Source organism: Anomaloglossus baeobatrachus, chromosome 6 (genome assembly GCF_048569485.1).
Source record: "Anomaloglossus baeobatrachus isolate aAnoBae1 chromosome 6, aAnoBae1.hap1, whole genome shotgun sequence".
Lineage (NCBI taxonomy): Eukaryota > Metazoa > Chordata > Amphibia > Anura > Aromobatidae > Anomaloglossus > Anomaloglossus baeobatrachus.
This window is the reverse complement of record NC_134358.1, coordinates 374,873,450-374,900,237: the sequence shown is the minus strand read 5'-3', so window position 1 is coordinate 374,900,237 and position 26,788 is coordinate 374,873,450. Positions and strand designations below refer to the sequence as shown.

The 26,788-nt window shown below is 44.0% G+C and overlaps 1 protein-coding gene across 2 annotated transcripts in view; it reads right to left on the bottom strand.

Annotated features, from left to right (window-relative positions):
- Window positions 1-26,788, bottom strand: part of TERT (telomerase reverse transcriptase) — a 121,079-nt gene that overhangs the window by 12,350 nt on the left and 81,941 nt on the right. For both annotated transcript variants that reach the window (XM_075315027.1, XM_075315028.1), the window contains 4 exons: window positions 26,594-26,665; window positions 15,081-15,266; window positions 4,921-5,047; window positions 4,771-4,832 (listed from right to left, as the gene is read on the bottom strand). In XM_075315027.1, the coding sequence (XP_075171142.1) occupies window positions 4,771-4,832; window positions 4,921-5,047; window positions 15,081-15,266; window positions 26,594-26,665 (447 nt within the window). The remainder of the gene's footprint in view (window positions 1-4,770; window positions 4,833-4,920; window positions 5,048-15,080; window positions 15,267-26,593; window positions 26,666-26,788) is intronic.

Genomic DNA, 26,788 nt, shown 5'->3' with positions numbered 1-26,788 from the left:
TAAATGTAAAAAACCTTAATGTTATTCAATGGTGCAAAGCTGATCTCCCATTGCAAATCAGATGCCACTTACCCAAGCAAGTCTATGGGTACAAGAAACTCATTGGACTGTATTAAAACGACATTGAGTTACGCAGCCTCATAGGTTGGAGAATTGAATCACACTATGTGGACACTAATCAAACTCTCCTTGATTGATCGAAGTCCCATTTACATAATCAAACTGATTCTCTCAGATGACGTTACTATATTTACTGTGGATTGGTCCTGGTTTGCCAGAAGTAATGACGATGAGCAGCGTGCAAAAAGGTATCACCTGCAACACACAAGTCTATGCACCTAGCTAGTATTTCAAACCCCTTGTGGTATGTCTGGGCGAAGGAGAAATGGGCCTCGCCCGCCACTGCCGCCCTATGCACCCTCACAACTGGCGTAGTTGGCATGATCAGGCATTGTTTCAGGAAAATCTACATGACAATTTTGCCATATAAGAGCTTATTGTTTGTGGAACGAGTTGTACTTTTACATGAAACCATGCGTTTTACCATATAGTGTACTGGAAAACGGCAAAAAAAATTCCAAGTATGGAAAAATTGCAAAAAAAAAAAGTGCAACTGCACAATTATTTTTGGGGTATTTTATTCACCATGTTCACTATATGGTAAAACTAATGTGTCGGTGTGATGTCTCAGGTCAGTACAAGTTCATAGACACCAAACATTTATAGGTTTACTTTTATATAAGTTAAAAAAAAATTCAGAAGTTTGTCCCAAGAAAAGTGGCGCACTATTTGCGCCATTTTCCGAAACCTGTAGCGTTCTCATTTAGTGATGGCTTATTTTTGTGTCTTGTGCTGATGTTTTTAACAGTACCATTTTTGAGTAGATGCTACGTTTTGCTCGTCTGTTATTGCATTTTGTGCAAAATTTGTGTCTACCAAAAAACATAATTTTGGGGTTTGAAATTTTTTGCCGGTTAATTGATTTTATATATTCATAGATTGGGCATTTCTAAATGCAGCGATACCAAATATGTGTATATTTTACATTTTTTAACCCTTTAATTTTCAATGAAGTGAGAAGTTAAACTTTTAGATTTTTTTAACTTTTTTTTTTTTTTTTTTTTATTTTACTAGTCCCACTAGGGGGCTATAAGGATCAGCAGTCTGATCGTTTGTTCATTTGTCCTGATCATAGGTGCACAGCTCAGACCAGGAGAAATGCTGCTCTCCTCTTACAGCCAGCACAGCATGACTCTGTGCCACCATGACAACTATCGGCTCCCCGTGATAGTGTCAAGGCGCAATCCCCACCGTGGCCATTTACATCACACTGTCACATTTTGACAGCGCAATGTAAGGTGTTAACAGGCGCTAGTGGATTGCAGATCCACCCGCGCCTGATAGCCGCACATGTCTGCTGTTCAAATCAGCTGACATGTGCGGCACTCACCGCCAGCTCACCACAGCAGCCGGCAGTGATTACACCGACATTATCTCGGACGTACCCAGTATGTCCAATGTCAGTAAGAGGTTAAAAAAATTATCAAAACGTTATGCGTACAGTGGAATTGCATTTATTTTTTGTCCATTTGCTTCAATAGAGGCTTCCCCCCTCCATTTTTCAGCACATTATATGGTAAAGTAAATGGTGTCATTCAAAACTACAAACAAACCTTCATACTATGTCACAATAAAAAAAAAAGCTATGGCTATTTGAAAAAGAGAAAACTAAAAGGCAAAAATTTAATTGGCTTGGACTAAATGAATGACATGTGCTATATTTAATCTTTCAATACCAAACAACTGACTTTTTGTACACTTCTGGTATAGTTTTCGGGTCTCAGATATACATATTATGTAGAATGTAACTCAGTTGTTGGGCTGAGCTCACAAGGGCCCATCAGTAACATTGATTCTGGGGGCCCACTGTAAAAAAAAAACAAACAAAAAAAACCCCTGACCCTAATCCACAAATTGACTTATGTTCCTATATTATATTAAACTGGGCAGACAGTCGTACATTAAACTTTCTGTAAATAGTGAAACAATGTGACTCATTAGCACATCCTCACAGTGCCAACTGGGAGATTTACCTCCTCCCTGTTGGCCAGTCCAATCCTGAATATACAGTTAGATCCAGAAATATTTGGACAGTGACACAAGTTTTGTTATTTTAGCTGTTTACAAAAATATGTTCAGAAATACAATTATATATATATATTGGGCTGAAAGTGCACACTCCCAGCTGCAATATGAGAGTTTTCACATCCAAATCGGAGAAAGGGTTTAGGAATCATAGCTCTGTAATGCATAGCCTCCTCTTTTTCAAGGGACCAAAAGTAATTGGACAAGGGACTCTAAGGGCTGCAATTAACTCTGAAGGTGTCTCCCTCATTAACCTGTAATCAATGAAGTAGTTAAAAGGTCTGGGGTTGATTACAGGTGTGTGGTTTTGCATTTGGAAGCTGTTGCTGTGACCAGACAACATGCGGTCTAAGGAATTCTCAATTGAGGTGAAGCAGAACATCCTGAGGCTGAAAAAAAAAGAAAAAATCCATCAGAGAGATAGCAGACATGCTTGGAGTAGCAAAATCAACAGTCGGGTACATTCTGAGAAAACAGGAATTGACTGGTGAGCTTGGGAACTCAAAAAGGCCTGGGCGTCCACGGATGACAACAGTGGTGGATGATCGCTGCATACTTTCTTTGGTGAAGAAGAACCCGTTCACAACATCAACTGAAGTCCAGAACACTCTCAGTGAAGTAGGTGTATCTGTCTCTAAGTCAACAGTAAAGAGAAGACTCCATGAAAGTAAATACAAAGGGTTCACATCTAGATGCAAACCATTCATCAATTCCAAAAATAGACAGGCCAGAGTTAAATTTGCTGAAAAACACCACCTCATGAAGCCAGCTCAGTTCTGGAAAAGTATTCTATGGACAGATGAGACAAAGATCAACCTGTACCAGAATGATGGGAAGAAAAAAGTTTGGAGAAGAAAGGGAACGGCACATGATCCAAGGCACACCACATCCTCTGTAAAACATGGAGGAGGCAACGTGATGGCATGGGCATGCATGGCTTTCAATGGCACTGGGTCACTTGTATTTATTGATGACATAACAGCAGAGAAGAGTAGCCGGATGAATTCTGAAGTGTACAGGGATATACTTTCAGCCCAGATTCAGCCAAATCCCGCAAAGTTGATCGGACGGCGCTTCATAGTACAGATGGACAATGACCCCAAGCATACAGCCAAAGCTACCCAGGAGTTCATGAGTGCAAAAAAGTGGAACATTCTGCAATGGCCAAGTCAATCACCAGATCTTAACCCAATTGAGCATGCATTTCACTTGCTCAAATCCAGACTTAAGACGGAAAGACCCACAAACAAGCAAGACCGGAAGGCTGCGGCTGTAAAGGCCTGGCAAAGCATTAAGAAGGAGGAAACCCAGCGTTTGGTGATGTCCATGGGTTCCAGACTTAAGGCAGTGATTGCCTCCAAAGGATTCGCAACAAAATATTGAAAATAAAAATATTTTGTTTGGGTTTGGTTTATTTGTCCAATTACTTTTGACCTCCTAAAATGTGGAGTGTTTGTAAAGAAATGTGTACAATTCCTACAATTTCTATCAGATATTTTTGTTCAAACCTTCAAATTAAACGTTACAATCTGCACTTGAATTCTGTTGTAGAGGTTTCATTTCAAATCCAATGTGGTGGCATGCAGAGCCCAACTCGCGAAAATTGTGTCACTGTCCAAATATTTCTAGACCTAACTGTATGTAGGGGGTACTTGAGGGTATGGTAGTTGTTACCGGGTGTAGTCTTCCGTAACGAACCCTGGCACCCATACAGTGTCGGACTGGCTACCGGAGGAACTGCAGTAATACCAGTCCTGGCTGCGGTTACCTGCATTGAACTGCGGAGCTCTCACCTGAGCTGCGGAGTGCATCCTGGCAGCTATCATGGACTGAACTGTTATAGCCGGGGAATCAGTCGGCGCTCACAGTTCAGTCCTGCAAACCCGCGGCTCAGTCCAGGCTCCACTCCGGAGATCAGGTGAGAGCTCTGGAGTTCAATGCAGGTAAACACGGCCAGGACTGGTATTACAGCAGTTCCTCCAAATACATAAATTAGGGTTGCGGCTCTGTCACATAAAGATCAGGCTGCACTCCATTGTAGTAGATAACAGCCCTTTTTTACTTGGCATGAACTTGTTAATCGGTATATACACAATATGCTGCACTTCAGGGTAATCCTTCACGTCCTCCTAGACTGCTGCACTCACTGAACACTACATTCGTCAGTTCCTTCACTACTAGGACTATGAAACCCTCTTTTCTACCCCTGCTGCAGCCACACGTCCATCTTCTCAGAGACCAGTCTCTCAACTGCCGTTTTTCCACTCTGCACGAGCCTCCATCTGCCCTAGCCATTACCAGGGTAACAGCTCGTTCTGTACAAGGACGTAACTTCCCCCAGCAGCACTACCCTGCCTTCTCTATCTAACCTATCAGAAAGCTTACCCTATCCTCTCACTAGCCCCTACAATAGAAGCTAATTCTATTCTCAGGTATTAATGCCCCATAACTACTTTTACAGTCAGGGCTATCTATGCAACAGCCCTACATAGCAATACCTTTCACTAACTAACACTGCTACATCGGCCTAGCAGCTATTCCTTATTGACATATTTTCATGCAACATTACACAGCAATATGGTCAACATCTCTGAGGGAAGGAGGTCGCCCACATCTATCACATACCTGTATGCCTGAAGTAACAGGATCTTGTATGCATTAATGTGCACAGTTTGCAGAGTGTTTACCTATAGATTTGGAAGAAAACATATTATTTCCCATATAGTAACCACACAAAAATCTTATTCCACACACATTTAGAGAATTGAGACTTACCTGAAGGTCAAGAAAGAGGCTGTGGCACTTAAGTCGAAGGATGCTTAACAATTTATGCCTCAAATTTTCACCAGCTTTAGAACTATGAAAAAACGATAGACTTGAACGAATGGATGTGCACGAAAAGCTGCGGACATGAAATAAATGTTATGTATTTTGAAGAAAGTTATTTAGATGAGCAACACATCTGTATAAAGCTTAACAAAAGGTATTAAGTCATGGGAAAAAGCCAAAAGTAAACCTTTCTTCAAACCCATGCATCAGGGCCTAAATCACATTAAAAAAATGTATGAGAGAGAACTTTTTTTGGTGTCAGCGGGCAATACTTGTATGATTTTAGAAGTCGGGGTGGCCGACACAATTGTTAAGACTCGTGCCCACAATCTGTGTTAGCAGCGTTTTGGACGCAGCATATTTTGACATGGTCCAAAGCACTGTGTTGTACAGTACAAGCATAGTGGATGGAAATTATAGAAATCCATGACCACTGAGCTTCTTTTCTCCACAGCATAAACTGACCTACAGCACAGCTTTCCAAGCGGCAGGATGTTAATTGCAGAGATGCAAGTGTTCTCAGTGGGGGAACAGAGTGAAAATCCACTGGGCCCAGAATCCTGACCATGGGCATGGACGCTGCGTTCTATTGCGGAGAATGCTAGCGTGTCCACAAGAGGAAAGACACAGAGTCTAGAACAAAGTGTCGTCCTGACCGTGGGAATGTAGCATTATTTACTGCGCTTTCTTTTTATAGTGGCTGTATACAATATCTATGACAATAAATGTACATGAAGAGATCATGTGAATTACAATTTAGAAATTGACACAGTTGCAATCCTATAAATTGCATGAGCCCACTGGTCATAGAAAAGAATGATTTATTAAAAGCAGATGTCTGTATTGCTTTTCCATTTTAGTGCACTATCTTTTGACGGTAGGAGTTGCGAGTCCCTAGATTCCAGCAATGTTTTTTGGCGTCACAGCATTAGTGCTTCTCGTATAAAAGCGCTCTGCTCATTACTGAAAAATGTCACCAGCGCAGTCTTGCTATCACCGCTCATAGCAGGGCTGCAGCAGTGACTTCTTCCAGCGACAAAAGCACATCAGTAGTCTTGTATTCGAAGTACAATGTCAGCTAGCTATTCCTGTGCTCATCACCTAGTCATCGCAGTGTTACATAAAAGTAAACAGTCTTTGAAGATGCAAGTAGTTTAGGTTTTAATAGAAATTGCAATCCAGAAACAAAATCAAAATCAATGACATTTCAGCCAGGAAGAGCTCCTTCAGAAGGATTGCAGATAGGGTTCTGTGTCGAATGGCGCCGGATGATATGGCCCGCACGATCATCACCAGGAGCTTGAGTTAAGTTATAGTCGAGCTCCAGCTGTCACAGACAGGGTGGTCCACATGCAGCCCCTGAATATTTAACACCGTAAATGCTGGGATCAATAGCAATACCAGCACTTAAGGGGCTTCCTCTCGCACCTGATCGGTACCTCAGCAACATGATCACGGGAGCCCAATCATTACCATGGCAACCCAAGGTTGTCATTATGACCTCCGGGTCAGTCATCTACAGCAAGCTTGTTAGGCCATTCCAGAAGCATGGTCTAAGAGGCTTCTGTCAGTGCAGTACTGACAGGTAGAATGTATTGCAAAGTTGGTTCATTGCAATACATTATATCAGCAGTCCCACATAGGGACCAAGTAAAAGACAAAAAAAAAAAATAAATAAAAAAAACAAACAAAACTGTAAAAATATTAAGAAAAAAAATCAGAACAAAAAACATTACACCAGTTAATCAGGATATTTATGTAAAAACAAATATAAAAGTACACATTTGGTATTGCCGCCTCCAGAACAGCCCGATCCATAAAACTGTTAACCCCTTCAGTGAACACCGTAAAAAAATAAAATAAAAAAACATAGCAAAAACTGTCTTTTCATCATACAGCTGACCAAAAAGTGGAATAAAACATGATAAAAAGTCATATGTAAATAAAAGATGATATAGCTGAAATCATCATCTTGTTGTGCAAAAAAACCAGCTGCCATACATAAAAAGAGCTGTATCTTTCAGAATACAGCAATACAAAAAGGTTTTTTTTTCTATAAAATTGTTTTCATGGTGTAAAAGTGGTTAAAAAGCCCAAACAAAATAAATATGGTGGCGCTGTGACCATACTGACTTGCAGAATGAAGCGGTCTTATCACTTTTATGACACTATGAATGGCGTAAATAACAAACAAAAAAACAATTCTTGAAAGGCTGTTTCTTTATGATTCTATCTCACAAAAAGCGGAATCAAAAGTGATAAAAAAAACAACATGTGGCCCAAAATGGTACCAGTAAAAACGTCAAATGAGAATAATCAGCCTAATTTATGGGATGGACGTCTCCAGAAGCACCAGCTATGCACAATGTATTGACACTCAGGGGGAACATTTGCAATTTTTGCTCTGTAGCAGCGAGTCTTTGCTTTTTTTCTGGGAAAAACCTGTGAGACCAAATAAGTTGCTGCATGTATAGATTAACTGGGTCACCTTTAGAATTTTTCTAATGGTTTGGAATGGTTGAGGCTCTGCAAATGGCGTCTGCAATCTAGTCCAGCAAAATCTTCCCTGAAAATGTCAGATAATGCTTCTTCCCTTCAAGCCCTGCTGAGAGCCCAAACAGTAGTTTCAATCACACAATGGCTAACTGTGCATTCAGGCAAAATTGTGTAACAAATTCTGAGGTCTAATGTAATGACATTTTTTATTTCCAGGACCCAGTGTTATAAAATTCTGTGACGCACTTGAGGGTTGAATTTACACACTACACCCCTAGATTATAATGAACCTGTCAGGTGCAATATTCACCCAGAACCACGAGCAGTTCTGGGTGCATATTGCTAATCCCTACCTATCTGTCCCTGTATACACTAGCATAGATAAAGAGATCTTTAGAAGAAGTATTTCTAAAGATCTTTTATCTTATGCTAATGAGCGCGGGGAATGAATAGTCCCAAGGGCATTATATCCCCTGACTAGTTGCCCTCTTAGCATGGCAGCATGCCCACAGGGGTGAACTAACATGCTAGTCAATTCAGCATCACTAGTGGTACCTGTGTCCGCTGTGACCGTGCTTCTGAATGTTAGGCACTTCCGGTCATGCGCAGTATGAAGCTGGGTGTACGCTTCCCGGCTTCAGAGAAGTCTACTGCGCATGACCGGAAGTGCCGTCAGCAATCTATTTCAGCCATAATTGAACTACAAAAGTCAACTAGAGCTCCTTTCCATCCAGGTCTTGCCATAGGATTAAAAAGTAGGATGCAGCCACTTATGGGCATATCCCTGTATTCAGGAGAATTGCGTAACAAATTGTGGGGTCCTTTTCCTCCTTTCTTTTTTTTCCTCCTTTTTCTCCCCTCCCTTTATTTCTTGTGAGAATGAAAAACTTCTGGCTATAGCAACATTTCATTAAAAAAACCCCAAACAAACGAATAACATAATATTTAATTTTCAAGCCCCAATCTTATGAGAGTCTCACCACACATCTAAATAATTTCTTGAAGGGATTAGTTTCCAAATTGGGGTCACTTGTGGGGTGGGGGGGGGGTGTTCTGGTTTTTGGCACCTCACGGACTCAGCAAATGTGACATGGCATCTGTAATCTGTTCCAGCAAAATTTACACCTTTTCACTTCCAAGCCCCGCCATGTGCATGAACTGCATTTTTGACCACATATGGTATATTGCCACATTAGGGAGAAGTTATGTTGTGACGGCAAGTTGTCGCGGGCGGAGGAGGGGACGCCGCGCTCTCCCACTGCTCGGCTCCGGCTGCCGCTGCTGCTGCGGCCTGCTGCTGCTCGGTGGCTCGAGCGATGGGCCGGATCCCGGGGACTCGAGCGGCGCTCCTCGCCCGTGAGTGAAAAGGGGTTGGTTTTTGGGATTGTTTATTGTCCGTGACGCCACCCACGGTTGTGGTGATTATGTGGACACCACCGCTGCTCTGTATGGGGATCCCGGGAGCGATGACAGGGAGCAGCAAAGTTGTTGGTTCTCCCCTCCGTGGGTAGGGTGTAGTTCTCCCGGGGCCCAGTGATGAGGTGGGTGATGAGGGATGGCGCGGCTGGTGCAGGGCTTGGTGGGGTGCAGGGACGCGGGGGCAGCGCTGTGCCTCACGGCACTGTGGTACTCACTCAGCCTGAGACGGGGACACAGTTCTCGGTAAAACACACGGCTGGAAAGACGGTTCCCACGGATGGCTGCAGTTGCTTTTCCCCAGTAGTTGACGGTGACGGTCCCTTTTCCTGCACCTAAGATGATGATGGTAGCGATGGGTTCCCACCGGTAACCCGCTCCCCGACTTGGATATGGGCCGGAGGAGCCCTACTTTGCCCGCAGGCGCTGGCCCTGAGAAACTGGTGCCTTGGCGGTGGCGGTGTCTCTCTCTAACGGTTGGACTGTTGCCTTCAATCGGGACTTGGTTGTTGGGAGACCCAGAGGTCCCCTTCACTGACGGATTTGGCAAATTCACGGCGACTCCTAGCCTTGCCGGGATCCGAAAGGCCCCTGCCAATGGTGCTGACTGCTCTTCGTATACCGCTCCGGTACCGCCGGGCCACCACCCGTCCACGGTCCTTTCGGCAACCTCCAAGCAGCCTCTCCTGCAGACAGTCACCGCCGTCTGCTGACCTTGCTGTCTCAGTCCGGGGCACACACCCGGACCAACTTCAGGCTTTACAAACTGTCACTTTACTTCTCTCTCTTGCTCCTTTACCACTTCACTCCTACTTCACACTCTCCCTAAACTGATCTGTTTGGTTTTCCCGCCTCCAGGGCTGTGAACTCCTTGGTGGGCGGAACCAACTGCCTGGCCCACCCCCTGGTGTGGACATCAGCCCCTGGAGGAAGGCAACAAGGATTTGTGGTGTAGCTTTGGTGTACCTATATGGGGTGTAGGGTGTGGTGGTGTCATGACCTGTGACCCCTGGCTTGCCCAGGGCGTCACATTCCCCCTTAGCAAAATGCAGACCGTCCGCGGGCTGCCCGTCCAATACCGGTTTTATTTTCTGAAAAGATATAAAAACATAACATACAAATAAAATAACTTCATCCCACATCGGGAGGTTCATTTCTTAAACGTTACTAACGGTTTTAAACGGTTGCTGCTGCCGCTCTCTCCCACCCAAGTAACCTGGCCCTGATGCTGCCCCTAAAACCCAGGCAGCACCCCTTGACCCCAGTCCTGCACCAAGTTACCCGAGCGGGATCTGTCCTTCCCCTCCAGAGGGTAGCCACCGGTTCCTGTAGTGGCTGGGCCCCAGCCTGCTCCACTGCGGGCCCTCCCTCCAACCTGCCTCTCCGGAGGCGGTAACGGTAGCTGCAACAACAGATTTTATTTACAAGCCACTAATGTTTGTGGTTGCCCTGCAAGTTCTCGGACCTGTTCATAAAGAGTTCTTTATGCAACTTTTTGAAGGGTCCCTACGGGGACAACAATGCCGGCAACGGCCGGTTCCTAATCACGGTGCTGACAATCAGGTTACTGTTCGGTAATCATTTACTTTCATTTTCAAAACTTTTCAAAACTTTTAAAACACACATACTGGTGGTCCCAACGGGGACGGTGCAACGGTATCCCGCTGCCTTTACTCCGACTCTTCTGTGTCTGCCGGGTTCCCTGCCACCAGCATATCAAACATGCAGTGACAGGCTTGCTGTGACATGGGCGCCCGGTATCTATTCCCACCATTACGCGGGGTGTAATAAACTACTGGTCCCCCCACATAGCGGAGACGCTCACTCGCCTCCTCGCCTTCAGGGGTTAGTTAAGCACCCGAGCCGGAGTCGCTGGAGTCACCATCACTTGCATCTGCGTCAGGCGGGCTGCCGCCAGCTGCCGCAGCCTCCTGGCCTCCAGCATCCGGCACATCAGACCCCTCTGCAGCAGCACGGGGCAGCAGGTCAGGCGAGTTTACACTGAGGCGCCCCATAAGTAACGGCAAGGTTGATGCATAGGTCGAGACTAGGCCGGGCCCCTCAGCTGCAGCGGCCGGTCCTGGTAGGACATAGGGACGTGGGTCACCAGTCGACTCTGTAACATCTGTTCCTCTCCCGTACATCGGGGCAGTTGCAACTAGCATCTCCACCTCGTTGGTCCACTGCTCCATCATCCGGAAGATCTGATCTTGTTGGCGTTGGTGGAACGCAATCACCCGGGCCTTCATCCATGCTACGGTCCCGGGCTCGGGGCCTGGCGCGATCACTGCCGGGACTTCTGGCACATGTTTGTTAGGGGGCCGCGGTCCTAGCGGTTCCCCCGGGAACGATTCGGGGACGTCCTGAGTGTCTGCAGCCGGTTGGTCCGCCGGGGCGCATTGGCAGGGTATCGCTACTGGTTGGGTAGGTAGCGGGCCTAGTGGCGGAGCGGCAGCAGCTAACGCGGGTAGCGGGGCGAGAGGCAGGGTGAGCGGAGTCAGGCCGGGCCCCTCAGCTTCAATGGCCGATCCCGCGGGAATACAGGGGCGTGGGTCTCTTACCCGTTCCTCCAAATCCTCTTCCACCTCGCGTCTCCGCATAGCAGCCACCACGTCCGCCATGTCGGTCTACCACTCCTCCAGGAGGAGTTGCATGTGGGCCTGCAGACGGTTACTCAGCGGAATGGTCCGGTCCCTCAACCACGTCGCCGTGCCAGGCGCGGGGGCTTCCTCGTTGGGAGTTGGGTTATGCATCTTGGTGATGAGGTCTTCCAGGAACGAAAATCGCTGCAGAGTCCTGGCGTCCCTGCTTTTATAGCCGCGGCTACATGCGACCAGTCGCCATTTCGTCCCCCTTAGCCTCTTTCCGGCTCCTCCTCTATAGGGGCGGGGTTTTGGCCTTCGCGCCTCCGCTACTCGAGAAGACGCTCGAGCGGGAACTTTTCGCGCCAAAGATGGCGGCTTCTGAGATTTTTTGGCCGGACACCTCTGGCGGTAACAAGGCGCACCTCTACCCAACGGCAGAGCGGTAAGATCCTGTTCGTGACGCCAAGTGTGTCGCCCGGGGACCAGGGGGTACTCAGATCCGGGCCACGGGGTCACTTCTGTGGGTATCACGGTGGCGTGACCCGGTCTGTGATCCCAGGCTCCACAGTAAAAGGGGGTTTGGTAAGGGAGATTGTCCGTGACGCCACCCACGGTTGTGGCGATTGTGGACACCGCCGCTGCGATGAAGGTGCGGGACTCCCGGGAACGGTGTTGGGATGCAGCTTAGGATGTTAACCCCTCTGTAGGTAGGGGCAGTTGGTCCCGGGGCCCATTCGGGGATAAGCAGGGAGCAGGGCGCAGTGCGGTGCCTGAGGGCACGGGCGTACTCACAAGTATTTCACACAGAGTCACTGGTAACTAGGAATTGCCGGTGTCCGCAGCCTTCGGTACGGGGGTGTTAGTGTCCCACACACGGTGCAGCAGCTCCTGTTCTTTCCCTGCAGCCAGGTGCCTCTCTCTCCACTCTCTTCCTCTTTCTCCTCAGCCGGGAACGGGGAATCCACTCCCCTGCAGTGATCCGGGTCACCCTAGGTACCGGTGGACCACTACCCTGCCCCGGCTACCTCTGGCCCCTTCCTCACTCACAGCCTGTCCTGGCCCTTTCGGAGCACACTTCACTATCAGCCTGGGAGCTACAACTCCAGACTCCTCTTCTGTCTGTCTCTCCACACACTCTGCTCCAGCCCCTCCCCTCTGCTCTGCTTTTCTCTTACCCTGGGGGATGTGGTTTGTCCTGCTGCATCGGTGTTGGATCAGGTTACCAAGGAGGATTAACTCTTTCTGTGACAACCTGGCTTTGCCAGGGCGTCACAATGTAACTATCAGAAATGACTCAAGGACTAGGGAAATATATATGATTCAAAATAACAAAAATATTTTTTTTCCATAACAAATATATATTCAATATAAAATCAACAAGTGGTAATCACACTATGGTAAGATAAATACAAATATTGAATACCAATTTGTCCCAGTAAATGGGTTAGGATATCAATTTCTTGGCCCTGAATGTCAGGGACAAGGTAAGATAGAACAAAATATAACAAATTGCTACAATTCAAAATAGAGGCACTGTAACGTATACAACGAAATGGACAAGTGAATGGTTCATCAGGAGGCAATTAAAGATGATCCAGAGATGCATATCCATGATACAGTCCCATATATAAGATCAGCGGTGGTGCAGAGAATCCTGGTAGTATGATCCACAGCAGTCGATATGAGAAGTTACATAAGTTAAATGGTCCAACTTCTCCTATCACCATTGTTAACCTTATAAAAGTCGCTGTCAAACTCTGACGGCAGTTAACGTGTGCTGGCATGGGGTTGCATTATTGTTTGTGCTTATCGGTGCCTGTGACGTGATTGTAGGGTGCCGATGGTTTGCTATGACAGCCATAAGTCTGTTGAAGACCTCTGTGCTTGTCATTTCAGAGCTCCTTTTAAACTCTGCCTGTGGCTGTATACAGCAAAAGCTATCAAGCACAGGTTGTAGTCCACTATGAGAAATAAGTACAGAGGAAAGAACAAAACAATGTTTTAAAAATATGACTTGCCCCACCTCCTTTTCTCCACCCCCCCCCCAAAAAAAAATATAAAAATATAAAAACCAAACCAAAGAAGTTCAAATCACCACCCTTTCTCCCTATTAAATATTAAGATACTGGTAATAAAGAAAAATTAAAAAAAAAGATTCACATATGTGATATCCCCATGTTCAGAAAAGTCCTATCTATCATGATATAAAAATATTAAACCCGATCTGTAAAAAATTCAAAAACACTAAGGCTATGTGCCTACGCTGCAGAAAATTCGCAGAATTTTTCACGATTTTTTTGCGGAAATTCCGTGGATTTTTCAAAAATCCGCAGTACAGCAAGTCCCTAGACATTACTATGGCGTTTTGGAACTGCTGTGCCCATGCTGCATTTTTTTCTGCAGCGGAAATAATGCGGATTTCCCTGCGGAAAAATCTGCAGCATGTGAATTATTCCTGCGGATTTTTCCGCAGGCTCCCATACTTACCTGCCTTGATTGAAGACACCGGAATCACTTCCTTCGGTGCAGAGGAGCGTGGTAGAGCCAGGAGCGGGAAGCAGGAGGTGGTGGGCGGGGCCTGCACGAGCTCCGGTCATGTGGCAGCCGGAGCTGGTTCAAGCCCGCCCACCTTCTCCTGCAAAGTGCAGACAGACACGGCCGGACAGTGAAGTGCTGCGTGATGGAGATAAGTATGAACGCCCCGATCACTGCAGCACTTCTTCTGCATTGAGGATGCAGTGCCGAAGCCATGGTACTGTATCCTCAATGCAGAATGACCGCAGCATATCCGTAGACATTCCACAATACATCCGCAGCATGTAAACAGACAAAGTTGTGCTGCGGTCTTCTGGAAGCTCCTGCAGAATGTCCTGCGGATATATCGCAGGACACTTTCCCCGTAGGCACATAGCCTAAAAATACGGTTGTTTTTGGTCACTGCAATGCCACAAAAAATGCTGTAAAAAGTGATCAAAACATTATTTCTATCCCAAAATGGTATCAATAAAAACATTACCTCACGTGCAAAAAAAGAAGCCATCTCACAGCTCCATCAACGGTAAAAGGAAAACATTACAGGTCTCGGAAAAAGGTGACACAACCCTTACATTTTTTATTTTTTTTAAAACTTGATTTTATTTTAGCACTAAAATAATGTAAAAAACTGGACATGTTTGGCATCACCTTAATTGTACTGATAAGGATAATCATATTGCCTGGTCATTTTTATTATATAGTGTATGCCGTAAAAACAGTTTCCAAAAAACAATGTCAGAATTGGGGGAGTTTCACAATTTTTTTCCCTGTTTTCTAGTACACAATGTGGGAAAATGAATAGTGAAATGGTGCCATTCTAAGGGACAATGTGTTCTGCAAGAAAAAAACCCTCATACATATACGTGGTAGAAAAGCAAAAAGAGTAATGGCTCTGGAAAGAAGAGGAGGAAAAAACAAAAACGTGAAAACAGAAATTAACTGCATTGTGAAGGAGGTAAAAGTGAACAAAATTGTCCTGGCTACTAAAGGCATAAAATGTAAAAACAAATAAAAAGTATCAGCGAAAGAGTTAAAGGTGCTAATTATTAAATAGGATTGCATTAATCATTTTACCTGGAATAATCACAGAAAACTTCCAAAGTTTGTGTGTCAAGTAATAAACCACACCAGCGGAACAAGGAATGGGCCGGTAACTGCTCTACTGCGGAGCACTCCGGAATGTCATCAAGAGGGAAATTCACAACCGTCTTGTCGAGTTTTATAGAACAGCCATATTCAGGAATGCCACCGGCCAGAGTTCTTGAGAAAGGATGAAAGCAAAACATTACTACACTTGTCTTTACAGAGTGAAAACCACACAAACCAATCTATCTTTTCAAAATGTATTTGGCATTAGTGGATTCAATGCAAATGATAATAGTTTTATCATAAAGAATCAAGTTTGCTTTCTGGATATTTTTCTTGTCACTAGATTTTTTACTATCCAAAAAAAACCCCCCACATCTAATCTTAACAAATTACCCAGGTTTTATTAAGCAAATGTTCCTCTGCACTATACTTTAAAAGGATTGGGCACATTTTAAGCTTCTAAAACACCCCAAACTGTTTTGGATAGGAATATTTAGAGCGTGTCAAACTCTGATAGTGCAACCTAACACGTGCCAGAGGGGATCACGCTGTTCCCTGCTGCTATCGGCGGCCCTGTGAAATGATCACTGGGCACCAATGGATTGTCATGACGGCGGGCGGTCAAGCTGATGACCCTAGTTACAGGCACTCACAGGAGATCAGCATTTCTGCTGATCAGAGGGATGCTGAAGCATCAGCAAAGTGATCAGACAGTGCAGGCATAAAGTCCCCTAGAAAAACTAGTAAGATTAATAAAAAAAATTGTAAAAAAAAAAAAAAAGTTTTTAAAAATATAAGTAAAACAAAAACAAGAAAAATACACATATTTGGTATGGCAGAATTCAGAAATGCCCAATCTATCAAAATATAAAATCAATTAATCTGATTGGCAAATGGCGTAGCGAGAAAAAAATCAAAATGCCAGAATTACAGGGTTTTTTCACTGCAAGATTACATTAAAATGCAATAAGAGGCAATCAAAACATCACATCTGCCCAAAATGGTATAATTAAAAATGCCAGCTCAAGATGCAAAAAAATAAGCCATTACTGAGCCCCAGATTGCAAAAAGTAAAAAGGCTACGGGGCGTGGAAAATGGAAAAATGTTTTTTTTTTTTTTTTTTACAACCTTCTGAAATAGAGAAAGGTAAAACTATACATATTTGGCACCTACAAACTTGTACTGACCTGGGTAATCATGCCAGGTCAGCTTTACCAAATAGTGAACACGGTGAATAAAAAACCCGAAAAACATTTGTGGTATTGCACTTCTTTTTGCAATTTCACCGCAGTTGAAACTTTTTTTCTCCATTTTACAGTACACTATAGGGCAAAATGAATGGTGTTATTCAAAAGTACAGCTCATCCCGCAGAAAACAAGTCCTAATGTGTCTATATTGATGGAAGAATAAAGTTATGACTTTTGGAAGAAGGCGAAGAAAAAATGAAAAATTTAACTGGGCTGAATAGGTTAAAGAGATGGCACATCGCAAAGCACAGAGGCCTGTGGGAGGCGTACTGACAAAGGAGGGGAGTAAATTCATGGCACATAATTGAAATTCAGAACTCATTTAGTCTGTGCAGAAGCAGATACCCTGGCATTTCTCTTTTACATCTCTCACTGACAGACTCCAGTTATTATGGAGAAGAGAAATGTTCTTGTTTTGTTTCACAATGATAGTATCTGGTTCTGCAGGGGTAAGCGGGTGTAAAGAATGATTTCAGATTCTTTATGGAAGACATTTTATTCAGATCCGCACGTCACACTCTTCTTCACTTTTCTTGTATTTTTCAGATAGATGTGATACTTGTGCTGTATATTTATATGGCTTTTATGTTTTTATAGTTCCCACATACAGTCATTTTACTTCACCATGTGTCCATAACATTTATGTTGATTTTTTCTTTTCAATAGAGCTGAGCGATTTCACAAAAAATCAATTCCATTTTACCTTGAGAACAAGTCTTTATCTTTAATCTCATTTTTATATATTTAGGTGGGGCTTAGTAGGGAGTATGGTCATCCTCAGCCCTATCAAATTTGCTATACTCTGACAGCTGAAAGGGAATGGAACATCAGAAAATTGTCTATTAACCACTTACCCATATGTCATGGTTGGGAAGGGGTTCCCGACCTATGATGTATGGGTACATAGTGGCTAAAGGCATGGTGATCGCATGACGGTGTCTTATGAATCTGACAGCAGGGCACAAGGACTTGTCACTCATGTCTTTGCACCTCCCTCTGCCCCTCCCCCAGCTACTATCGCGGAGATTAGCTCTTCAATTCTGTGGTTGTTCAGCTGCGGATCTGCTGAGAATTGTGGTACCACACTCTATTTTAGCTGTGCCACCAATTCTGCCGCTGATTAAAAACCTGAAGAAAGGAAGATAGATCTGTTCCTGTCCTGTTCATGTCCCCTGCTTTTTTTCTAATCCACTCCGATCCCTCTCTCTCACTTTTCCCCATCTCCATAATCCCTTCCCCAACCCCCATTCTGCTTCCATGCACTGATTTTTGGCAATTTTTCTCTTGTGCACCACTTACGTGCGTGTGTCCTGCAGCCCCTGAACGCTGATTAGGGACGCACATCACTGATTGGTGTCTGCACTCACTTTTGGCTTAGGACTTTTTTCTTCTGGTCCATTTTGTACTCACCACTTGCACCACCTCCATGTGTGTATTCTGCATCTGCTGATCAGTGGCACACATCACTGATAGGCATCCAGTTGTTTGTTGTTTTGTTTTTCAAAAAGTAACAAAAAAACCCCTAAATAATAATTTAGATTAATTGACAGGACAGTATGATCCACAGTAAATTTAAACTGTAGTGATCAGCTTATGCTACATTATCTTTTACTAAAATATAATCTGAAATAGCATCAGATGGTTGGGGGCGCTCAGTAATTTTGGGGGGGGGGGGGTTTACGGATTTTATTTTAGTAACTTCAGTATACTACAGTTTTTTTCTACTAATATATAAAATCAGGGTTAGATAGTTGCGGGTGCTCAGTAATATATATTTTTTTTTAACGGACATAAGTTTAGGAATTGTAGTTTCAGAATTTTAGTGGAAAATTATTGTAACAATTATACTACTGCACAGAATTACGGTTGGTGTAATTTAGATTCAGGCACTCAGTAATTGTTTTAACTGCTGTCCGTTTAGTAATTTCTTTTTTTTACCAAATTTGAGATTCTCCTTTTTATTTTTAGCTTTTTATTTCAAGTCTTTTCTTCTTTTTTGGGGGGTTTCTTTCTTCTATTTTAAATTTAATAATATAAATTCTACACCAAACACACAGCTAAATAAAATTTGGATAGCCAACACACAGAAACGTGCAAAACACCAACAGACACACACACCACCCAGGTGAAAAATAAAATGACCTGCTGTTCTCAAAGACAATAGGTCAATATATAAATCTGCACTTATATAACAGATTGTAATCCAAGTACAATATGAGTGTATGTCATTCTACCAGATGCCTCTCTTTGTTAGTGGCACTAATGTATTACAGGGCACATATATTTAATCAAGATATTTGCCTAGAAGTATTAGTTTATGCCACTATGTTATATGCCCCAATGTGTTTCTCCCAGTGTGCATACTGCGATGAGTGCTGTGTTCTAGCTGTTGGGGCGTTAATGGAGGTCACTTTTACTCACCTTGTTTGTCACCGAGCCCTGCATTAGCCAATTCCCTTCTATGCATTGTGATGTGCCATCTCTGTATCCTTGCACTACTATGTGTGCTAGCAGCAAGATGCTCCCTACAGTGTCCTATATATTAATCTGTGGCATCCTGGTTGTCATCTCAGTCAGCACTAACAATGTGCATGCGCCCGTCATCTTATCCAAGTCTGTAGAACCATTCCCCAATGTAGCGTCCCTGACTAGCATCTGCCAACACCTAGCGATACCATTCATTGTTATATATAAGTGATTTCTGATTCACTCATAATACATCCTTTGTTTTTCTTTTCATGTCTTTACTTACTGCTCTAGGGGCGCTTACTAGTTTACATTTGATGCCATAACTATGGATATACAGTGGAACCTTGGTTAACGAGAACAATCCGTTCTGGGAGTGTGCTTGTTAACCAAGTTACTCGTTCAGCAAAGCAAGATTTCCCATAGGAAATCATTGAAATGCAGACAATTTGTTCCACAACTTGTTAAATGTCCCATCCTGGTCCCCTGTTGTGCCATTCCACACATGCACAAAACACACACAAACTCACACGCACATATTATATGCTCACCTTACCTTACGTTCCATCGCCGGCTTGCTGGGACTTGCTGTTCGCTAGCACGGGCTGTGTATCGGGTAACCATCACGATGAGGGAGGAACTTCCGCACTCAGAGCGCTGACGTCAAAGGCAGGAGCCTCTGATTGGTCAGCGCGCTGCCTTTGAGTAGCGTCTGACAGCGGAAGTTCCTGCCTTGTCGCCGATGGTTACCGATACACAGCCTGGAGCAGCGAACTACAGGACCCATGAGGCCGGCGATGGAACGGAAGGTACACATGTTATGCTCACCTTACCTTCCGTTCCATCATCGGCCTCCTGGGTCTTGTAGTTCGCCACGAGGATTCCTCAATCGTCGCGATGCACCGGCAAACTACAAGACCCAGGAGGCCGGCGATGGAATGGAAGGTAAGGTGAGCATAATACTGTATGTGCGTGCGTGTTTGTTTGTGTGTGTGTGTGTTTGTGTGTGTGTGTTTTGTGCGTGCTTGTGTGTGTTTGTGTGGACTGCAAGTGCGGGTCAGAGTGCGGTGGATGTACGGAACCAGAAGTGTGTGTGGTGAGTATTTTGCTCATACAGCAAAGCTTTCTCGTAAACCAAGTTACAAACTTACAGAAAGCTTTGCTTGTTAAGCGAAATTCTCGTTAACTGGATTACTTGTTAAGCGAGGTTCCACTGTATACACAAATGCTCAGTCTTTTTGCGTTCTGTCTCTGTACACTTGACAAGGTGGCCCCTGAAACTTAAAATGCTTTGAGACTTGTTTATTTTAAGTAAAGAAAAAACCGTCAAGAATGTATATTAAGGGATCATTGGAAGAGGAATACCGTAGAAAAAACCCTTAAAAAACCCTTTATTTAAAATTAGATTAAAATTAGATATCCCATATGACAAACATCACACACAAATATAATACATAAAAGGAAAAGGTGCTGCAGTGCAGAGCGGGATTGGTCAAACACTCTCACACTTTTCCCTACCTTGCAGCGGAGGTTGGCACCCTGAGTTGCGTAGTGGTGCCCCGCTCAACGTCGGCTCGCCCTCCTCTCCCTGCACTAGATTAAAGTGCAGCTAGTCTGGGAGTATAGGAGCGCACAAAGATGATCTCTGCACTGCAGATACAGCAAAAAATGTGCAAATCAAAAACTGTCAGGGGTAGAACCTATTATCAGTTTAAACGTATAGGTGTGACCCTACATGAAAAAAGGCTTATATGATAACCAGTTTCTATAGTAGAGGAATGTCAAAGGGGGAAAATATTCAAACCACCAAAAACAATTTGTGGGTAGTAAGGTGCAATAGTGCTATATAGTCAGAGTGTGTAAACATTCCACTCAATAGCAGCATATGGTTTAACTAGATTTTAAAGTGCTGTGCATGTAGCAGCAATAACTTGTTCCAAAGCTCTATTATGCTAATCAAAGCACCACTAGTGTCAGTGTCAGGTTTTTAGCTATAACACATAAGCAGCACTACACAGGCTCTCAAAACAGCATATTATATATATATATATATATATATATATATTATATTATATTATATATATATATATATATATATATATATATATATATATATATAATCCAAACACCCAACTTTCGTAGATACATAAAACAATCAGGGGGGAAAAATACCCCACTAGAAGCCAATTTACAGTAGGAAATGTAACTCCAATATAATAAATGATATTTCCACAGGCTAAAGTGATACTTAGCTTTAGCGCAGATTTGGACAAATCGCCAGAGAAAGACGCTTCAGCCTGATCGCTGGAAGCCTAAAGGAGAAGGCTTAATTCAGGAACCGCTTGCCCGACACGTTTCCCCCTGGCACATAATCCCGCCAGGGTTCCTCAGGAGCTCCCACAATGAGGTACAGGAGACTGGTCGCAATCTGCCGTTCTGCCTCGGTCCTAGTCACAGCCTCTGCACGTGGGATCAAAAGAGCGTTCTTTTAAAGATGGCGCTTGCTAACGTCACCCGAAGCGGTGTAAGCGGAAGCGGAAGTGACGTCCAGGTGGAATGCATTATGCGCTCCACCACGGGTAATCTCCGCGACCACGAAGAATACGTCCCTCAATATGACGTCAGCTGTAGGTCACATGTCGGTGGAACGCTTCATGTGCTCCACAGCAGCATACCTCCGCAATCCTTATATGGGCCAGCAGGGAGGGAACGGACAGGATAAGCATCTACAGACACAAAACCAAGTGTCAAGATGGCTAGAATTAATCCGTCCGCAGGTGTTTACATGAGAAAAAAATGCCCATATTCAGAGGGGATCTCCCAATATATATAAAAGCGATTAGATCACACAAACTGGGCTCTCATAATGTACAGACAATATGCTCTTCCCCTCACAGAACGCCCTGTATATTCTAGTTACAAATAAGTGGGATATCAATGAATATAAATATATAGACAGATATGCCCATGTACAATCTAAATATCTGTGAACCTTAAGTCCACAAATCAAGAAAATCCCGTGGTCTAAGACCTATACAGGGTAGCTGACTGTCAAATGAACTCCCATTTATCAGGGAAGGGGGGGGGGGGGGTAATACCCTTGTTACAAAAAACAGGGCCAAATGCCTAAAAGGTCAAATGAAGCTAGAGGAGGGAGTAATCTACCTGTGTACATGCACATGTCCAAAGGACTATGTAGGGAAAACCAGAAGACAACTCAAAGTGCGGATAGGGGAACACCTAGGGGATGTGAGAAATAAACGGGACACACCCCTAGCCCGACACGTGAATACATACCACAATGGAGATCTGGGGTCCTTCTCTTTTAAGACTATTGAAGTGATTCCCCCGTCTATTCGTCTGGGAGATTGGGATAAGAAATTACTACAGAGGGAGACACGTTGGATTTTCTGGCTGGAATCCACCAATCCGGGAGGCCTGAACGAACAACTTACCTTCTCTAGCTTCATTTGACTTTTTAGGCATTTGGCCCTGTTTTTTGTAACAAGGGTATTACACCCCCCCCCTTCCCTGATAAATGGGAGTTCATTTGACAGTCAGCTACCCTGTATAGGTCTTAGACCACGGGATTCTCTTGATTTGTGGACTTAAGGTTCACAGATATTTAGTTTGTACATGGGCATATCTGTCTATATATTTATATTCATTGATATCCCACTTATTTCTAACTAGAATATACATGGCGTTCTGTGAGGGGAAGAGCATATTGTCTGTACATTATGAGAGCCCAGTTTATGTGTGATCTAATCGCTTTTATATATATTGGGAGATCCCCTCTGAATATGGGCATTTTTTTCTCATATAAACACCTGCGGACGGATTAATTCTAACCATCTTGACACTTGGTTTAGTGTCTGTAGATGTTTATCCTGTCCGTCCCCTCCCTGCTGGCCCTTAAAAGGATTGCGGAGGTATGCTGCTGTGGAGCGCATGAAGCGTTCCACCGACATGTGACCTTCAGCTGACGTCATATTGAGGGACGTATTCTTCGCGGTCGCGGAGATTACCCGTGGTGGAGCGCATAATGCGTTCCACCTGGACGTCACTTCTGCTTCTGCTGATATCGCTTCGGGTGACGTCAGCAAGCGCCATTTTTAAAAGAACGCTCTTTTGATCCCACATGCAGAGGCGGTGACTAGGACCGAGGCAGAATGGCAGATTGCGGCCAGTCTCCTGTACCCCATTGTGGGAGCTCCTGAGGAACCCTGGCGGGATTATGTGCCGGGGGGAAACGCGTCAGGCAAGTGGTTCCTGAATTTAGCCTTCTCCTTTAGGCTTCCAGCGATCAGGCTGAAGCGTCTTTCTCTGGCGATTTGTCCAAATCTGCGGTAAAGCCAAGTATCACTTTAGTCTGTGGAAATATCATTTATTATATTGGAGTTACATTTCCTACTGTAAATTGGCTTCTAGTGGGGTATTTTTCCCCCCTGATTGTTTCATATATCTATGAAAGTTGGGTGTTTGGATTATATATATATATATATGCTGTTTTGGGAGCCTGTGTAGTGCTGCTTATGTGTTATAGCTAAAAACCTGACACTGACACTAGTGGTGCTTTGATTAGCATAATAGAACTTTGGAACAAGTTATTGCTGCTACATGCACAGCACTTTAAAATCTGGTTAAACCAAATGCTGCTATTGAGTGGAATGTTTACACATTAATAAGCATAGCACTATAAGGCTTTCTCTGACTATATAGCACTATTGCACCTTACTACCCACAAATTGTTTTTGGTGGTTTGAATATTTTCCCCCTTTGACATTCCTCTACTATAGAAACTGGTTATCATATAAGCCTTTTTTCATGTAGGGTCACACCTATATGTTTAAACTGATAATAGGTTCTACCCCTGACAGTTTTTGATTTGCACATATTTTGCTGTATCTGCAGTGCAGAGATCATCTTTGTGCACTCCTATACTCCCAGACTAGCCGCACTTTAATCTAGTGCAGGGAGAGGAGGGCGAGCCGACGTTGAGCGGGGGCGCCACTACGCAACCCAGGGTGCCAACCTCCGCGGCAAGGTAGGGAAAAGTGTGAGAGTGTTTGACCAATCCCGCTCTGCACTGCAGCACCTTTTCCTTTTATGTATTATATTTGTGTGTGATGTTTGTCATATGGGATATCTAATTTTAATCTAATTTAAATACAGGTTTTTTTAAGGGTTTTTTCTAGGGTATTCCTTATTTTAAGTAAAGGATCAAATCTTCACCACTACTAAAAGACTGAATCATTTATTGTCCTACCGTAGCATTCTCAGTCCACCATGAGGTGACACCTGTCAGACTAGAAATTATATCATAGCCTTGTTTTTTTTTCTTTATTTGTGCTCCTAGGCCAGGGGTAGGAAAATTTTTTTCTGCCAGAGGCCATTTGGAAATTTCTAGCAATCTTCGGGGGCCGCACAAAACTATCAACTTGAAAATTACCCTACTATATTTGGTTCAACAATGAACTCACTGTGACAACTGGAGCTTCTACTCTTTGGTGCAGCTGTAATATTAGGAGATATTGATCTTGTTGCTTTTCATAACTGCTTTTCCAGGTTTGAGTTGGCTGGGACTGTTGTATATACATCACAGGAGGGGATGGGGCATATACATCACAGGGGAGGGTTGGGAGGAATATACAACACTGGGGAGGCTGGGGGCATAGACATCAAAGAAGATGCTGAGTGCAAATACATCACTTGGGAGAAGTATAGATCACTAGAAAAGCTGCGGGACATAGATGTGGCTGTGGGCATAGACATCACTAGGGGGTACATACCTCATTGATGGGGAGCACAGACATAGCTGGGAGGGTATAAACATTGCTGGAGAGGGCTGGGAGGAATATACATCACTAGGGAAGCAGCGGGGCATAGACATCACTGGGGGTACATACATTACTGGGCGGCACAGACATCAGCTTGGGGACACAAACATTGCTGGGGTATATACATAGCTAGGGGAACAGACAGCCCTGGGGAATGTCGTAGGGGCACAGATAGCCCTGGAGGATGCCGGAGGGGCACAGACAGCCCTGGGGGGATGCCAAAGGGGCACAGACAGCCCTGGGGGGATTCCAAAGGGGCACAGACAGCCCTGGGGGGATGCCAAAGGGGCACAGACAGTCCTGGGGGGATGCCGGAGGGGCACAGAGAGCCCTAGAGGGATGCCAGATGGGCACAGACAGCCCTGGGGTATGCTGGGGAGCACAGACAGAACACCTGTGGGGAGATATTAAAATTTCTGTTGGAAGAAGGCACCCTTCAAATATTAGAGACCTGGAGCAGTTTGCAAAAGAAGAGTGTTACAAAATTCCATGTGAGAGGTGTAAGAAGCTTGATGATGGTTTTAGGCAGAGATTGATTGCAGTTATTTATTCCAAAGGGTGTGCAACCAAATATTAAGTTGGGGTGCTAACAATTTGGTTTGGCTACTTTTTGGAGTTGTGTAAAATGTCGTCAAATTTGCCTTTTTTCAATTTTTTTTTGAGTTATTCACATTCATCTTCTTTGTGTGTATTGGAATAACAAAACGTGCAATTGCAAAAACTTCATTTTCTGGAACAAATTAAAGAGTGTCAACACTTTCAGCCATAACTGTATGTTTATTAAAAAAAATTCCTGTCTTCTGACAGACACCCTATATGACTGCAGACCTTTTAATCTGACAGCGTGTGGTGAGCTAGATGTGCTTGATTTCTCTTAACAGTAAATTGAGAAAAGCAAAGCATATCTAGTCATCATGTGTATAAATCACATATTAGTTGGCACAGGACCGCCAGCTCTCACCAACAATACTGTGCACACATTGCCTAATCCAGTAATCTGACATTGAGTTCAATGACATCACCTGAGGTCACACTTGGGGCACTGAGGGAACCCCAGCTGTGACCTCAGGTGAAGTCACTGAACTCAATGCCGGTTTACCGAATTAGGCAATGTGTGTACATTGTGTATTTAGGTGCAGACATTTCTGCACCAAAACTACATCTCCTGGCAAAAAAACCCACACCAAAATCGCATAAAAACACATGGAGTTTTGGTGCAGCATTTTCCCACACAATGCAGTTTTGGTACAGAAATGTCTGCAACGAAAGACTCAATGTGCACACATTGCACACCTGGGGTACTGTGGGAGCAACAGCTATCATGTCAGGTGAACTCAGTGACCTCACCGCTCACAGTTGTGGCACCATCAATGTGTCTCTGAAGCAGCAGTGAATGGTCATATTTTGTGATGTGACCGTGCACTGCGACTTTAGTATGAAGCAGAGCCGGAATCGTCATGGGACCTCGTGTGGGTTACGTCGGAACTTCTGGAGGAGCATGCATGATCAACAGGTATCGAACACAGGTCCCACTCTATAGAATAGGAGACGGTGCATGATAAATTGCACTATTTGTACATGATTGCAGGTATCATTAACAGGTCCTGTTCTAAACAACAGGACATGTGCACGTGCCTCAGAAAGTACAGTAGGTGGACTCAAAATCAAGTACCCCACTCACCTTTAGTGGGGAGCCCCTTTAAGAATAACATACTATGCATTATGTTTCCATATTCCCTAAATATAACTGAAGGCATTAGTATTTTCTGCATTCAACCTATGACTATGCAGCAGGACTCCATAAAAATAAAGTCTAAAACTTAAAAGGGACAATGTATAATTTTTGGCAGTCTTGACGACCAATATATTTGCCATTTGGATCCTTTAAAACAATTTTCATCTCTCTGTAACTTGTACCTCTTTTGTGCATCTTTACAACATACCTTAAAAATTGTTTTGCTTTCTCTAAGTGAGGGGTTACCAGCAAGAAATCATCAATAAGTCTCATAAAAAGTCTGAAAGAAGCAAAAAGCTTAACATTAAAACATGTATGGGCATGGCTATTGTGAAGTTAAATAACCATTGTGTAAAATCCTCCAGCCTCACCAGCTCCGTTGCCCCAGTTGCCCATGTTAGTC